This window comes from Amblyomma americanum, chromosome 7 (assembly GCF_052857255.1).
Source record: "Amblyomma americanum isolate KBUSLIRL-KWMA chromosome 7, ASM5285725v1, whole genome shotgun sequence".
Lineage (NCBI taxonomy): Eukaryota > Metazoa > Arthropoda > Arachnida > Ixodida > Ixodidae > Amblyomma > Amblyomma americanum.
Window position 1 is genome coordinate 175,283,547 of NC_135503.1, and position 13,875 is coordinate 175,297,421.

Consider the following 13,875-nt stretch of genomic DNA (forward strand, 5'->3'; position numbering starts at 1 on the left):
TTTGGTTAATATCGCTTAATCTTAGAAAATCTAAACGCAAAGCTTTTCTACACTTGCATAAGCCCTATTGTTTCACTGCTGACGTCCCGCTAGAATCTTTACACTCATCCAGGTGCCTCATCTGTAGCGCACACGACAAAACTTTGTCGCGTCCACTAAGCGATCATTACTACAGCATGCCACTAAATGTTTTAAACTTCTCCCCGACAAATCACTTATTAGACCAAAACCAGAATACACATCTGTTATCTCGAGCTCGCACTGAGTATATCTTGTCAGTACATTAGATAATCGTTCAAAATCTCGCCTATTTACACCGCATCTGTTCAGTTTAGTTTATGGGGGTTTAACGTTCCCAAGCGACTCAGGCTATGAGAGACGCCGTAGTGAAGGGCTCCGGGAATTTCGACCACCTGGGGTTCTCTAACGTGCACTGACATCGCACAGTACACGGGCCTCTAGAATTTCGCCTCCATCGAAATTCGACCGCCGCGGCCGGGATCGAGCCAGCCTCTTTCGGGCCAGCAGCCGAGTGCCATAACCACTCAGCCACCGCGGCGGCTTACACCTCATCTGTGTATCGTGACTTATAATAGCAGTAAGGTTTGACAAATGGGGGGGGGGGGGGGGGGTGGCCCATCGTCGCCGCATTGTTCAACCTTTTTTGTTGCATGATTTGTTCTTGCATTTCGCTTGACCAGCTACCCTATATCACCTCTCTAGCTTGCATATCTCATCGCAGCGGCCAACCACAAATTTCTTGCTCTGCATAGTCACTTTTAGCGCGGAAGCGCTACTTCAGTCGCAAAGCTGAAAAACCCGCGGCATGTGAGCAGCCTCAGCCTTTAACCTTTGATGGAGCACCAGTGGCGGGGGCCTTGGGCAGCTGCTCTTTGCACCCCCTCCACGCCCCCCCCCCCCGCATAATCCCCGACCGCGGCAGTCAATCAATCAATCAATCAATCAATAATTTATTTTCTTCCTCACAAAAAAGATTAGCGGAGGACTAGGAGGGCTCGAAGAAAAAGTGGAAGTTTCCACTTGACGAGCTTCGAGCCCCCTATTTACAAGGCATATACAGTGGAAGATTAAGAAACATACATCTTTATACATTACAAAGTTTAAAAGTCAGTATGTATAATATGCAATACAAAAATAATATACTCATTTTTGAGCCACAAATAAAGGTCAGTATGTACAAGGAAGGCAGCCACGGTAGCACACCAATTCTACAAGAGAATTTCTAAAATACATAAAACAATTTCATACACGCTCACTGTCGCGTTACAAAGGACTTAAGCATATTGTGGGTAATGATGCTTATGTTAATTCCTTGACAATGCAGGTGGTTTAGTAGGGTCGATAGGGCATGACGGAGCATTTGTTCAGATAGTCTTAAGCGTGAGTAAGGAATTTTCCAAATTAGATTAGTGCGTGTATTGTAGCGTCGTGTTTGAGGGGTCAAGTTAGCAAGTGTACGGAGAATTTCAAGCGAGTCATGCTTATATCGCTTTGCAAGGTAGAATGAGTACATATGATGGATGGAAAGAATGTCAAATTTAGTGAAAAGTTCGGATGTATGTTCACGATAATGAACATTTGCTATGCTGCGGATCGCTCTTTTCTGTAGGACATGTATGCGATTTAAATTACCAAGTGTTGTTTTACCCCCACTAAGAGACAGTAGTTAACATGTGAAAGGAAAAATGAATTGTAAATGTGTAATTTAATGGCCGTCGGTAAGTACGACTTATATTGAGTTATGACCCCAGCAGCTTTTGCTAACTGTGTGGTAACGTGGTCAACGTGCGTGTCCCAGGACATATTTTTGTGAAAGTGGACACCAAGACGTTTGACAGAATCTACGATTTCTGCATCTGCGTCGCCTAAAGTGAACGTCATCTCTGGAGCGCTGGCTGCTTGTCTGGTCGTGAAAATAATTGCCTTTGTTTTATTAGCATTAATCTCTAAAGAGTTTATTTCGCTCCAGGTGGTCAGTTTTTCCAGAGTGTTGTTTATTTCGGATTGAAGAGAATGTTAGGAACGACTGCGAAAAAATATTGTCGTGTCGTCTGCATATGTTACGTATTCTGCGTTGCTACTAATGCACGTAATATCATTTATGTACAAGTTAAATAATAGGGGACCAAGTATGCTGCCTTGCGGGACACCTGCTTTTATTGGCTGGCAAGCGGATAGAATTTCTTGTATGGAAACGCACTGCATTCTGTTTTCGAGGTAAGACTTTAAGAGGTCGACAGGTATTCCACGTATTCCATATACTTCCAGTTTTTTTAACAAAGTAACAAGGTTTATGCTATCGAATGCCTTCGAAAAGTCTATATATACACCTGCAATTACTTATTTTTCTTCGATTGCTTTCAAAATTATTTCTTTTTGAGCCAAAAGAGCATATTCTGTGGACATTCCTTTTCTAAAGCCAAACTGAGTGGGATTTATTAAATTATGTTTAGTTGCAAACTTGGTAATTCGTATGTGGATGAGTTCTTCTAGACCTTTCGAGAAGACTAGCAGGATGGAAATTGGCCGATAGTTTGTCAGATTATTTTTGTCCCCTTTTTTAAATATAGCTACTACCTTAGCGATTTGCATCTTCCTGGGGAAAGTGCCTGTTGAGAGGCAAATATTGTACAAGTATGTGAGCGGCGACAAAATGAGGTCTACTGCATATTTTACTGGTTTGATCTGGATATTATCAATATCACAAGCAAAGCTGTTTTTCAGTGAATGGTACACAGCACAGACCTCAGTCTTGCTTGTAGGGTCAATGTAAAGACTTTGTGGATTTCTAATCATTCCATTTATTGCCTCCGAGGAATGTGTGCTGGTGACCAAGTTTACAAAAAAGGTATTAAATTCCTCAGCTAGCATCGCTCCCTAATGACTTTATTGTTTATTATGATTTCATTATTATTTTTGTTTACGGAAACTCTATTGAGCAGCACATTAATTTTTTTCCACATATGTTCAGCTTTTGGGGTATTACCAACTTCAAAGTAGTTACATAAATTAACCTGTTTTGCCTTTCGTAGCTTAGCATTAGTTTTGTTTCTATGCCTTTTAAAAATTTCCCAGTCTTTCAGATTGCGAGTGTTTAAGAACCTAGTAAATAGCCTTTCTTTTTTTCTTATTAGTTTCAAACAATCGTTATCGATCCAAGGTTTTCGAATTTTTCTTCTTTTTTGCATGTTTTCATTGGAAATGAACTTGAGTATGCATCAATAAACAACCTCAAAAATAGTTCATAAGCACCATCGGCGCTCGGGGAGCTATACACTGGTTCCCAGTTTACCGCAGAAAGGTTTGTGCGAAATGTGTTCAAAGTTTTTTCATTAATTTCTTGAAATGCTTTAATTACATTGGCTCCGTTCGCATGTTTCCTTAACGCATTTTTAGCGAGTAAGAAAATAGGCAAGTGGTCACTTATGCCGGACGTGATAACGCCACCAAAAACTTCGTGTTCAGGTATGTTTGTGACAAAGACATCCAATAAGGTACACGACGTTGTTGTTATGCGTGTAGCGTGTTTGATCACATTGTGACAGGAGTGTGATAGGAGTAAGGTTTGTAAGCACTGCCGAGTGTTGGATTTAGTCATCAGATCAATATTGAAATCACCACCCAAAAACAAGTTAAGGTTGTTATTGCTTGCATAGTTAAGGATGTCTTCAAGGTGACGAAGAAAAGAGTCAACTACTCCATTAGGAGGACGATACATGACAACTATAAGATACCTTTGACGTATTGCAGTAAGGCACTCTACATCATCGGAAACAATAGAAAACTGATCAAGCACATCACACTCGATACATTTTTTTACGTGCAACAACAGACCGCCACCACCTTTCCGAGTTCGATTCAGACAAAATGTATTGTACCTGTCATCAGTGATATTATCGCACTCTGAATGAAGCCAAGTTTCTGTAAGCATTATTACCTCAAAATCGAAGTTAAATTTTTCTAGTAGAATATTAAGAAAATCTTGTTCATTGCGCACTGATCTTATATTCAGGTGAAAGCACTTAATTCCATTTATGTTCTCAGAGGCAGCAATGTGATTTACTTCATGAGGTTCCATCGCCATTCCCACTTTCTCTCTCCCCACGCGAGGCTGTCGATAGCGGCTGATGCAGTTTGCCTTCGAGGAGGTTTTGCCTCCAGTGCTTTCACAGTTCCTATTCAGTATAACTGCCTTAACCACCCCCCCCCCCGTTCTTTCCACAGCCTCTTTCCTTTGGGCTGCAACCAACGGCAAGTCCTAATACCATGCCTGGAGCTGTGGTAAAGGGGTTAAGCTATGCAGTACTACCCTGCGATGGCAGGTGCGGCCACCGCTGGAGCTTGTGATACGCACGTTGCCCTTCCCGAGCCAACTAGCACGACCAATCATTATTTAAAGAGTCAGCAACTATGGTAGGCAGTTTCAAGAGCGCAACTGCCAATTGTATATTTTATACCCCAAGGGAGGCTGCCCACAAGACAGTATGGGCCTGCCACGAAGCAGCCTTCACGCGAACAAACGCACACAAAATGCGAGAGTTGGCCACTATAAGTGCTAAAGCACTAAAATATGTCTAGTGCTGTTTAACGCTGTTCCTCGTACAATGCTTCATCCCATCTGCCTTTGAGATGCATTTCGAGATAAATAAACATTAGTTTTTTTTTTTGTAACAGACGAGCTGACGTTAGGAACGTCCCCTTTTTTCTGCCATACTGGCCTCCAGTTTATGAGCAACCGTCATATTGCCAGTGAAAGACGCAAGGAAAGCAAGTTGAAGATTGTTGAATGTGGTCTTTTTATTGGCTTCAGGACTGTAGGGCTCTGCGGCCCCTTTTTTAGCCATTTCAAATACGCGCTCTCTTCCAGTCATGCGCGCAAGCAGCGCAACTGCGCATGACCGAACAGAGTCTCGCCAGATGTGGCGATCGCTGCGGTGAATATTTGATAAGGCCAGTGGATCCGCGTGCGTTGGGATTCCTGCGGGAGCGTTGCTAGAGCATAGTCGCAGAATCGGCGGTGTTACACGGACGGCGGGGAGGCACCGTACCGGGATGAAGAGCGCAGATGGAATTCGCATCTGGAAGGATAGGACCTGCCGTTCTGTCGCATCCGCGTCTCACTGTAGTTTATTTCATTTTTAGTTCTTTCGACTATGTATTTTTGTTCTGCCTCGCTCAGGTGTAGCGCCTGTTCTCTTGTAGCCGTGGCCTTGCGCTATCCCGATAGGTACCGCATTCTTCGCTCTTGTGTTCTATGATGTGCCCTTTTGAAGCGTTGTTTTGTTCCGGAATAAACAGGTCTTTTTGTACCGACTGTAAGTGTGTCACTCGTCGGGCGAGGCCACGGCCCGGATTTTTGAAGATGTGCGCGTACGGCGTGACTTGTCCACCTGTGGCTATCCTGTACACGTCATGGACTCTGTACAGCGCCAAATGGAACGTCTCAGGCTGCAAGCTAATACCGCTACCCAGAAACGAGCCATGATTCCCTATGTTCCTGGCATCAGCGAACCCTTGGTGCGCAAATTATGGTCCTACGAACTTAAGACCGCGCAATGGCCAGCTCGAAAATTGAAGAGTCAGCTTGTGCACGTCAAGCACACGCAAAGAAGGAAAGGTTCCCAGGTGTGGTGTATTCGATACCATGTGCGGACTGCCCGGCTGTGTATATCGCCGAGTCGGGTGACTGAGAGAAGAATACGTGATCACAAACCGGCGCTCAGATCAAAATGCTCTTGTCGATCACGCGGTGTCCGCCGCACACACCATAAACTGGGCAGAAGCATGCACGTGTGATCGCAAAAGAAAGAGGGAGGAAGTAACGTCTCTATCTGGAATAGCTGATTATTCAGACGACAGCGCATACGCTTAATCGAAATGATGAAAACTTGCTCTCAATGTACGCCAGGTCCCTGGGTTTGCTCATGCGCCGTGTATAAATAAACGACGCAGCTACGTTATGCCTCATTGTGACGAAGGCTCCCGTGAGGGAGCCGAAACGTCATCCCATCCTTTCTTTTGGTCGGCGCCTTCTACTTTCGTCATGTACCATCCCAACCAGACGGGTTTCCGTCAGACCATGCACATGTTGTGGACAAAAATTGGGCTCCTGAAGACATAAAACTATGGGCAGCATTGACCCTAAAATATGTGTTATGTCACTAATTCCGCATAACTTCTCTACAGTTCCACTCAATTAAAAAAGCCATGTTTATGTTTTTGAGAGGGAATGAAAGGGGATTTACTTATGTGGTGGACCCGTAATGAGGGGTATGTTTTTTTTCGCTCAAAAGAGCTGTTCCGCCGCTGCAAAGCGGGCGGACAGGGGGTTAAATCCATCACCTCGCCAGAGGTGCTGGAGGACCGCGGAGAAGCCGAGGTCGTGTTAGCTTCTGGCGTCTCCTGATGGGGGGGGCGAAGTCTTACAAGATGCCGGCACATGAACCGGCGCTCCCTGCTTTGAAAATGGCAGGGCAGCTTTCGCTGACCCTGTCGGGGGCGTGGATGGCCCTGCCATAGGCTCGGTCGGTGGAAGTGGCTTCGGCAGGCGCCGCAGTGCTGTGGGGTGCTACGCCTCTGCGCACCACATCAGCGAAGTTTGGTTTTGCTTCGAAGGAGAATGTGTTGGTAAACGCAAATCGCCTCCTCGCTTCTTTAAATGAAATGTTATTTTCGGTCGTTATGGGGATTTATTCCTTTTTCTTTTTCCAGGACAGACACGCCCTGGAGTACGCAGCGTGGTGTCCTTCGCAGTTTGCTCAGCGTAGTGCTGTGTCACATTCCTCAGAATAGTAATCCTTCGAAGCGCAGTTCGCGCAAGTTTTGCGGCCGCGGGAACTTAGTGAGCCGTGGCCAAACATCTGACAATTGAAACATCGGCGGGGATTGGGTATGTAGTGCCTGACGTTGACTTTCATGTATCCAACTTCAATTTTTTTCGGGCAAGGTGCTGGTGTTGAATGTGAGGACCATGTGTTTTTTATTTATTTCTTTGTTGTCCTTGCGGATTTTTATTCGGTGAGCGTCAATTACATTTTGGTTGGTGAGCCCTTGAAGCATTTCGGCATCTGTTAAATGGATGAAGTCACATTCAGAGATAATGCCTCGGACAGTGTTAAGGGATCGGTGGGGAGTCACAGAGACCGTGATATCCTCTATGGAAGCAATGTTTGAGAGTTTCGAGCACTGGATACTCTCACGCAGTTCAAAGAGTAGGTCGCCGCTGGCCATTTTTGATACCTTGTAGCCAGTGCCTAAGGTATGTGTTAAGCATTTGAAAACAAGAAATGGGGATAATATTCGGGATTGCTTTTCCTCGCAGTCACGGTGTATTACATGAAACTTTGTTAGTGTGGGTTTCTTTATTTGCAAAAAAATCTGCTGCCTCGTTACGCCCTCTTTTGCGAGAGCGATCTGGTTTGGAAAGAAGAGTGCCACAAAAACAAGTTTTTCAGCCATGGTGCCAGCCGCCCACCGCGGAGTCCAACAAGGGGACGGGACAGGAACTTGAAAGCAAGTCCTGCCCACGCCAGCTGTGCACCTCAACTGTAACCAAATATGACGCAACTAAAGGTAGTTGGTCACACAGGGTAACCCTCACCGCCAGGAAAAAAGGAAAAAACAAGAAGTGAGTAGGAGATAGGCGAGTTGTGAGAAAGAGATAGGAAAGAGAAATAAGTAGAGGAGGATAGGAAAAGGCTACTGCCGATTTCCCCCGGTCGGGTCAGGCCGGAGGTGCCGTCTACAGGAAGCTGGGGCCAAAGTGGTCTGTTGCCTCCGCCGAGGGGCCTTAAAGGTCCAAACGCTCGGCATCGGCTCAACCACCAGGATCCCATTTTTCCCGGAGACAGCAATGTCACGCACGGCGAGGCGCGGGTGCTCGGGTCCGTGATGATGCACCGTTCACCATCATCCTCCTGCGGGGATGTCCCTGCGGATACTCGTGAACACGTGGTGTCGTCACTCACCATCGTCTGCAAGCTGCAGACGCCCCCCCTGCGGGGTTGTTGGAATATATTCCAGATGTTCATTATGCAAAAATCCGTGTGGCTGTCATCGACTCTTTTTTTCACGGCTGGAAATTATTTCAGTGGACCTTAGAACGGGATCCAGCCAGCAGCAGGCACGTGCCCCTTTTCGACGCCTGACACGGGGTGGCGCTGGATCCGCGTGCATACTTCTGCAGGTCTCCGTGGACATGCCGCTTTAGCTCTGTGCTGCCTGTGGTTTTTGCTGCTTTCTCGCTTTTGCCGCATTGGCCGTCTCCAGCTAAACTTTCGTATTTCTGCGCCGTGACGAAGTGCGTGAATGTTCAAATGAGCGACCGCTATTCCTTGTCGACTAGGCTCTCAATAGGTTTGAAGCCGATAGGGTGGAGATTTTCTTTAATATCTAAGCAGGGCCAGACGGCAGCGCCGTGGCGACAGCAACAGCGGAGCAACGCCCCTGTGCCGGCGGCAGTTAGCATTAAGAACTTTTGAAGCGAAAAGCTTCACAACGCCAGCTTTCCGAGCCGTCAGCGGGGCCGCAACTTTCACCTTGAATGTAGCTAGAGGCAAACCATTAGCACAACTGGTGATAGTCAGGCTCGACACGTGACGTCAGCTACAGCAGCAACATCAGCGCCTGCTACACCGACTATCTCGACTTTGACCTTGACCTTGACCTTGACCTTTGGTCAAGCGGGAAAGCGTCTGCCGGCATCGCATGCGCAGGTCATGAAAGTGGGTTCTGGATAAAACGCCGGTGAACTTTGATGCGTTCAGCGGAACGCTAAGTCTGATCGATGCGACGCCTGCCGTAGAGAGCGAGACGCGAACCGCGCCCATAAGGAAAGGAAAATGAAATGAAATTTGGATGTAAGGAAAGGAAATTACCCCTATCATATCTCGGTGGACACCCGAATCGCGCCGTAAGGGAAGGAAAGTGAAATGAAAATTGGTTGTAAGAGAAGCAAATTAGCCTGTCTCACATATCTCGGTGGATACACGGAACACGCCGTGGGGGAAGGAAAGTTAAATGAAAGTTGGTTTTAAGGAAAGGAAATTACGCCTGTCTCACATACTACAGTGGACACCCGACCGGCACCATAAACGATGGAAAATGAAATTTGGTTTTGAGGAAAAGAAATGACGTTGTTGCCTTTTCCTTCCCCCCAAAACCATTTTCTTTTTCAATTTTATCCGCCGCGGTGGCTCAGTGGTTAGGTCGCTCGACTACTGATCCGGAGTTCCCGGGTACGAACCCGACCGCGGCGGCTGCGTTTTTATGGAGGAAAAACGCTAAGGCGCCCGTGTGCTGTGCGATGTCAGTGCACGTTAAAGATCCCCAGGTGGTCGAAATTATTCCGGAGCCCTCCACTACGGCACCTATTCCTTTCTTCGTTCAGTCCCTCATTTATTCCTTCCCTTACGGCGTGGTTCAGGTGTCAAACGATATCTGAGACAGATACTGCGGCATTTCTTTTCCCCACAAAAGCAATCATTATTATTATTTTTCAATTTCACTTTCTGAAACCTGCTGGGTTTTTGCATTCTTTGTAACCAGATTTGGTTCCAAATCTCCGAATACATAGTCAAGGGTTCGACAGAATCCTGTCTGGCGAGGGGGAAACATAGTGGAAGAATAAAACATACACTCGCCAAAATGGGTTTTAAAATATGACGTTTCGGGACCTATACGGGTCCCTTGTTCACAATGAAGATGGACGAAATGGGCCGCATCTTATAAGCGCACTTGACAGCGCAGTGAATGGGCGTAGTTATCCGGAAGATTACCCTTCGTCCTGTTAATAACATTATCCGTAGTCTGAATATAAAATGATTCTAAAAGCAGTCGGGACGATAAAGGTTTCCTTGTGTCTAAGATTGTGGCGTTTTCCCAGTCAATGGTGTGTTTCATTTCTTGAACATGATCTGCTATTGCGTTCGATGTCGTGCCACATTTGCTGACGTCGTTCTTGTGGTCTCTTAATCTTCTTTTAAAATCGCCTGTCTCGCCAATGTACGATGCATCGCAGTTTTTGCAGGGGATTTGTACACAAATCCGGCGTAACGTGGGCGCTGGGGGCGATGTTTAACATGACAGAACTGTTGTTTCAGTATATTGGATGGCACGTGCGCACGTTACGCCGGATTTGTGTACCAAATCCTCTGCAAAAACTGCGATGCATCATACATTGGCGAGTCAGGCGATTTTAAGGGCACAGGGTAAGCCCTATACTTCCCATGCATTTTAGGCCATGTTGAGGTACATGTTTCTCACTATCTAATAACAGTAGCCTAATAATACATATATCATTGTTTGCCAAATTTTGTGCTCTTTTTACTGAATTAGAATATTTGAAATGTGTTGAAAATTCGATTTTTAATAAATTTTTTCCGGTAGTACACAAATATGGCCTTTTTTGCGCATTTCAAAATTCATAACAGAATAACTGCTCAGTGAAATTGCTTAATTCTAGTTCAGTAGTTGGCAACACTTATGTAGATGATTGCAAAAAAAAATCAGCCGTCTGTCTTGAAAGGCATTGGAAATAATGGTACCTTTGTAAGAAAAAACACTGTTTTGAGATAATAGAGCGTAAAGAGAAAAAAGATGTGAAAAACCATTTTTTATTCGCAGAAACGCCTCCATAGCAATTGGTTTAATAGCCCCCTGCTTCGTAGTCACTGTCGCCGTCATTTTTTCGCTTTTCGGCTTGTCGTTGTGACTGTCGAGCCTCTTTTGTAAGCTGTCGTGTTGCTCGGTCCGCAAAGTACATGCGCTTATGGTCAGCTTCCCTCAGCCACTTGATGGTATTGCTCCCTGGGTTCAATCCACACGCCTTCAAAACGTTGGCCCGTGCGATGCTACCATCATTAAATGAAAGAACAGCATCCAGTGTTGCCATCCGTAGGGTCCGAAGCCTAACAAACACATTCTTTGGCGCGCGTTCCCAAACAACATGGTTGAACGACTCATTTGCATTTTGAGTTCGCCCATGCAGGCACTTCTCTAGGAGCTCAGCCTTCGATAGCTCCCTATAAATGGGTTTGATAGCCTCCAAGACAGATGCAGGCAAACTCTCTTTGTGGAAAAATGGCTTGCCCTCTGACTGACTTCTGTTGAAGGCACACCACGTATCAGGTCGCTTTGGGCAAAGTCCATGGCATGGGTCATCGTCTGTGGCCGATAAGTGGAAGAAGGTTGCCCAAACGGCCTTTCCCATTTCATCCAGGTTTCCTACATTTCTTCTGATGGCCAAACCATAGTACGTCTGGAGCTTGTCTATTACTGCATCAGTCAGTCGGCATCGGCACGAGAGGCTCTTTCCATCAGAGGTTTCCTGCTTTGTTTCCTTTTTTTAGCGTTCGTAACCTTGTGCCCATCCTTTTTTGCACGTGCCCTATGCACTCAACCTTGGATATTTCAACGGAACCACCATATGGCATTTGTGCCTTCACAGCCATAAAAGCCTTGCTGTCACCATCCCCAAGGTATTTGACGTATCGAACGCCGTGAAGCTCCTCACTCCTGCCGAAAATTTTCAGTGCTCCTGCGACTTCCATTCCACCGCTGGTGCCTTGGTAGTTGCTTTGGCACACCTCTCTATGAAGGGGGTCACTGTTTGTACCCTTGATGCTGCACTTTGGACAACGTTTAGACAAAACCTCCACATCCAGCACTTTCCCAGAGTCTACACTGGTCGCAGAGACTATGCCGTTATTGGAAGTATGGCCTCGCTTCTGCCAGCTTCCATCAAGAGCAACTGCGATGTCTTTATCCCCCTCATTCAGCTGCACAGCTTCGTCAGCTGCCCTTTTCATCGACTCCTGAGCAGCAGCTTCGATGTGACCTAGAAGCTCTTGATTGTATTTCGCAAACTTTGTCGGCGGCTTAGGAAGGTTTAGCATAGCACAGAGTATATTTCCTGCAGCCATTCCCTTACCGATGGACCTCAAGGCATACACTAACCTGAGGTTGGCTTCATAGAGGCCAGAAGTAGTTTTCTTCGACGTCTCAAATCGTTGTGCGGCACTACACACTTCACAGTTCAAACTGTAAACGCTTGCAACACCTACCCGTTTTGTCACAATTTCGATGAGCTCAACACTTCCACCGCACTCTCTGCACACACAAATCTGTGTAATTGCGGCACAAATGCCGCCCATGTCCATTAAGGCATATTGGCTGCTGCTCTGTAGCACATCCTCTTCCTGGAAGCACAGAGAAAATCTTGAAAGCTTCGATGTCGAGGAGCTGGCGCGTTCGGCGTTCGGGATCTCATTCGGTCGTGGACATCCTTTTGCTTTTTCACGATGAGCGTAGCGGTTGCCGTCAAATTCACGCCTGACGAAGGCCTTCTTTGCCCTGGGCATCTCAGCTTATCAGCAGCAACCAACACCGGCACAATTTACAATACTGATCGAAAGGGATAGCACTCGGACGCAGCTGCATGAAGGTTGCAGAAACGTGGAAAAAACGTGCAAAGCGTCTCAGGATTGTCTTGGCTAAAAAAGAGGAGCTGTACAATAGTTGCCAGACAATTTTTTATAGGTAGCTGATTTTAGACAAGTTTTGAAATCAGGGGTGGACTTTTTGGTTGAAAAAATTGACGTTAATCCTGAAAGGGGGCGTGGCCGCTCACTACTTGGTTTCGGAAAAAGCGTTTTTCAGCCGTAAATATGGCTTTCTGAGGAAAGTGCGATCATGGAACATGTGTAGAAAGAATTGAACTTCTAAAATTCCAAAAGAAAAAAAACAATTTTTTTTCTAATTTTACCTTACCCTGTGCCCTTAAGAGAAGATTAAGAGACCACAAGAACGACGTCAGCAAATGTCGCACGACATCGAACGCACTAGCAGATCATGTTCAAGAAATGAAACACACCATTGACTGGGAAAACGCCACAATCTTAGACACAAGGAAACCTTTATCGTTCCGACTGCTTTTAGAATCATTTTATATTCAGACTACGGATAATGTTATTAACAGGATGAAGGGTAATCTCCCAGATAACTACGCCCATTCACTGCGCTGCCAAGTGCGCTTATAAGAAGCGGCCCATTTCGTCCATCTTCATTGTGAACAAGGGACGCGTAGTGGTCCCGAAACGTCATATTTTAAAACCCATTTTTGGCGAGTGTACGTTTTATTCATCCACCATCTTCGTATAAAACGAGCAATAGTACAGTTCTAACTATCACCGGAGCTACATTATATATGTACTGTCTTGTGTGAGCGCCTTTATTCTCGTTTCGAAGAAATCAAGATAATTAACAAACGAAAAAATGCCTACTACTGTGTGTGTCAGTATGGCTATCTAAGGAAACCGGCAGTCGCTCTATCACAAACGTAGCCAGGGAGATGCAGCTTTTCTCTTTCGACCAGGGATAATGAGAGCTAAACCACCAGCAATGTTTTCAATGCAGTACGAAGCTTCTGACTATTAAGTGGTTAGTTTTTTAGCTGCGTGATTTGGAGAGAGCGGGATGACGCTCGCGAAGCTTCAAATTACCGGAGCCTTGGAAGCCGTGCGAACCGGGAGCCGTCCACGAGAGGTGGACTGCCGGGCGGTTCTTGATCAGGTGAAAGGCGGCCGTCAGGTCACGAACCCTACCGGGACGAACATCCGCTTCCTTCAGCGCTTGCAGCACGACGAGTGGCTGCCCCGCCGAGGTCTCCAGGAAAGCGCCCGTCGAACGGCTCTCCGTGAACACTGCAAAATCCCGCTGCCTGAAGAGCAGAGTTCTCTGCTACAAAGTATTTCCGCGTTGGCATTGATGCTGAGGCGCAAAAACGAGCAGTCACGAAGACGACGGGGTGATGCCCCAATCAAATGAATGTTAACCTTAGAAGACGACAGTCTCTGG

The 13,875-nt window shown here is 46.2% G+C and overlaps 1 protein-coding gene across 1 annotated transcript in view; it reads right to left on the reverse strand.

Annotated features, from left to right (window-relative positions):
• The window catches only part of LOC144098221 (calcium-activated chloride channel regulator 3A-1-like), a 1,385,444-nt gene that overhangs the window by 156,010 nt on the left and 1,215,559 nt on the right, over nt 1–13,875 (reverse strand). Inside the window, exon 10 of the mRNA XM_077630719.1 lies at nt 13,521–13,721. Within this exon, the coding sequence (XP_077486845.1) occupies nt 13,521–13,721 (201 nt within the window). The remainder of the gene's footprint in view (nt 1–13,520; nt 13,722–13,875) is intronic.